At 39.1% G+C, this 3,274-nt stretch overlaps 1 protein-coding gene across 1 annotated transcript in view; it reads left to right on the top strand.

The window, feature by feature from the left end:
• The window catches only part of Mthfd2 (methylenetetrahydrofolate dehydrogenase (NADP+ dependent) 2, methenyltetrahydrofolate cyclohydrolase), a 30,716-nt gene extending 28,098 nt beyond the window's left edge, over window positions 1-2,618 (top strand). Inside the window, exon 8 of the mRNA XM_013034643.1 lies at window positions 1,479-2,618. Within this exon, the coding sequence (XP_012890097.1) occupies window positions 1,479-1,642 (164 nt within the window). The 3' untranslated portion in view covers window positions 1,643-2,618. The remainder of the gene's footprint in view (window positions 1-1,478) is intronic.
• The last annotated feature ends 656 nt before the right edge of the window (window positions 2,619-3,274 follow it).

Here is a 3,274-nt window from a genome sequence, read left to right as displayed (position 1 = left end):
CGCCACTTCCGGCTTTTTTTCTTTTTGCTTATGTGGTGCTGAGGAATCAAACCCAGGGCTTCATCCATGCAAGGCAAGCACCCTACCACTGAGCCACCTTCCCAGCCCATCCTTTCAGTTCTTAAGATATTTAACTGAATTTTATGCTGACAATCTTTTTTTCTTTTTTGTGGTTGTACTGGGTTTGAGTTCAAGGTTTCCTCCATGTTAGAAAAGCATTATACCACTTGAGCCACGCTTAAAACTTATGCTGATAATCTTACTAACTTTCTGTTTCAGACTCAAGTTTAGGTATCGCAGTAAGTCCTCCCCCCCCCCCCTTTTGTCCATTGTGGGGCTTGAACTCCAGGCCTGGGCACTGTTCCTTAGCGCTTTTGCTCACGGCTAGCACTTAGCACTTTGAGCCACAGCACCACTTTTGGTTTTCTAGTAGTTAATTGGAGAGAAGTCTCATGTACTTTCCTACCTGGGCTGGCTTTGAACTGTGATTCTCAGATCTCAGCCTCCTGAGTAACTAGGATTACACATGTTAGCCACCAGCACCTGGCTTCTAAGTATTTCCTTTTTTTTTTGGTAGGTCCTGAGGCTTGAACTCTGGGCCCTGGGTGCTGTCCCTCAGCTCTTCAGCTCAAGGCAAGCCACAGTGCCACTAGTATTTTCTTTTTTCTTTTTCTTTCTTATTTTTTTTTTTAACCAGTTGTGGGGCCTGAATGCTAGGTCTGGGCGCTGTCTCTCAGCTCTTCAGCTCAAGGCTAGCACTCTACCACTTGAGACACAGTGCTACTTCTGACTTTTTCTGCTTATGTGATGCTGAGGAATGGAACCCAGGGCCTCATGCATGCAAGGCAAGCACTCTACCACTGAGCCACCATCCCAGCCCTAGTATTTTCTTATTAAGAAAACTTTTTAGAGGTCCAGGATGTGACTCAAGTGGTAGAGTCCTTGCTTGCCTAGCATGTAAGAAGCCCTGAGTTCAATCCTGAGTATTGAAAAAAGACTTAATGTTTTTTTACGTTTTGCTTTTCACATATTAAAAAATTACTTGTTTGGTTGCTTGGGAGATTTTTACTTTAATATATTCCTTTTTAAAATGTATTTAATATGGTGGGAAAATTAGCTGGTAAGCTATACCACTCATTAAATGTACATTCATTGACTAACTGTATACTAAGTGCATGTTGTTTTCAAAACATTACCCTTGGGGGTGGCGGGGGGGGGGAGGATGGGATGGGAAGGGGAAACAAAGGAGGAGGCTACAATGCTTGGTAAGAAATGTACTCATTATCTTGCCCATGTAATTGTAACCCCTCTGTACAGTATTTTCACAATAAAAAATTCAAAACATTACCCTTGATTAATGTATATGTAATTTTTTTCAGGGGCATGTTTGTTACTGTTTTTTTCTTTGCATACATTCATGATATGTTAAAGATGCGTTCTTTTGCCTAACTGTAGCTGCCTGTCTTGTTTCTATGCAGAAGTCAAGAAGAAAGCTGGTTACATCACTCCAGTCCCTGGGGGTGTAGGTCCCATGACAGTGGCAATGCTCATGAAGAATACCATTATTGCTGCAAAAAAAGTGCTAAGGCCAGAAGAGCTAGAAATGCTGAAGTCTAAGGAGCGTGGAGTTGCCACCAATTAACTGTGTCACCCATGCCATGAACAGCACTCCAAGCCAGTCCAAGAAGTAAATCAGGCCAACAGAAATGCAATATGTTTAATTTATTCTACTGAAATGATGCTTTGTATTTATTGAAAGTTTAAATGGGTGTGTGTACGCGTGCTTGATGTCACCAGGAAGCCCTCTGGTGTCATATTGGATCATCTGATCTAGCCAAGAGAAACTGTTTACCTGAAGATAACATTGGAGATGCTGTTACACTGAGAGTGGATGCCTAACTTTATCAAATTCTTAAGTTAAAAATCTGCCTTTTCTAGGAGTGCATTTCCTAAGTGCTATTCCAATAAGAGTTGATACTCATTTTAGGTTCCAAACCTTTTGAGTTCAGCTGTTCAAACCAAAGGAAAAACGTTGCTAGTGAAAATTAGGGAGAAGGTAAAAAGGATTTAGTGGAGATAGTGATTTATTGGAGATAAAAATGACCTTGATTTCTGTATAATACTGAGTGTAACCAATTTATCTAAAGAACTGAATTGGCTAAGGAAAACTACATGTGAATTAGTTGTCATTTTGTGGCTTAGTCATTAGGGAAATGTTGCCCTTATATGTATTTTATCTTTCTGGGAGCTCTCTCCATTTTAGCTTTCTAGGACTGAAAGGTTTATTTTATAAATTATTTGTGTGTACTGTTGTATTTGGCTTTTGTTATATCTTTATATTTTGTTGTTCAAGTTTTGTATTGTTAGAGGTTTCTCTGTGGTTTCTCTGTTATATCTTGAAACTTATTTTGGAAAAAACTTGGACTTGATAATCACTAGGGCAGCTTGTATAACTGTGCAACTTACTTTCCACCAAAGATGCAGCAGCACCTGCCTGCTTTTCTTTACATACTCTGTGGGCTTTCCTGAAAGATATTCAAGATCTTCAGTTAATGTCAAATCTAATCAGACTTTCTGATTAAAGGGTTGTTTTGTTAATAAAACACATCTGTCTGGTGTGGAATGAGTTTCTAGAATACTATTTTCTTACTGTCTTAGTTATGATTTTTATTCCTGGATACATCAGTCTGGTTATTTCTATATTTGGTAACCCCCAACTCATAACAAATTTGTTTGAGTAACTAGGGAGAAACCAACCTACTCCTTTCATATACCGATAAGTAATGCTAGCAAGTCCAAAGCTTAATATCTGAGATTCACTTACGAGGTTCTAAGTGCTTTGTAAGTCATGTATTCAATTTATGTATTACAACAACGGGTTTTCCTGTTGCTGAGTTCTCCACTTGTGTACACAATGGAAAAATGTTATATCCTGTGAGCATTAGTTTGATTTAAGATTGGAAGATTCTTGCTGGGCCTATTTTGAGGTAGGGATAGGTTCTTGTGTGCTATCAAAAAGAGTTGTTTGGAGTTTGTTCACTCAGGAAAAAGGAGCTCCTGTCCTAGTCAGCTTGATCTGTTCCTTCATTGTACCTCTGCCAGTGTTATGAGTGCTGGGAGGTTTTTGTAAGTGAATTATGGCCCATATATGCCATGCCTGCTGACTTACCTAAATTAATAAACATGGAGTAAGATTAGCAGACAGGATTAAGTTTTATTGAAGCATGCTTACATTAAAAGTAAGGAAAAAACTGTACTGACAACATGGAGAAGC

The sequence above is a fragment of the Dipodomys ordii genome, unplaced genomic scaffold (genome assembly GCF_000151885.1).
Source record: "Dipodomys ordii isolate 6190 unplaced genomic scaffold, Dord_2.0 Scaffold192, whole genome shotgun sequence".
Taxonomy (NCBI): domain Eukaryota; kingdom Metazoa; phylum Chordata; class Mammalia; order Rodentia; family Heteromyidae; genus Dipodomys; species Dipodomys ordii.
This window is presented reverse-complemented; position numbering and strand designations above follow the sequence as displayed.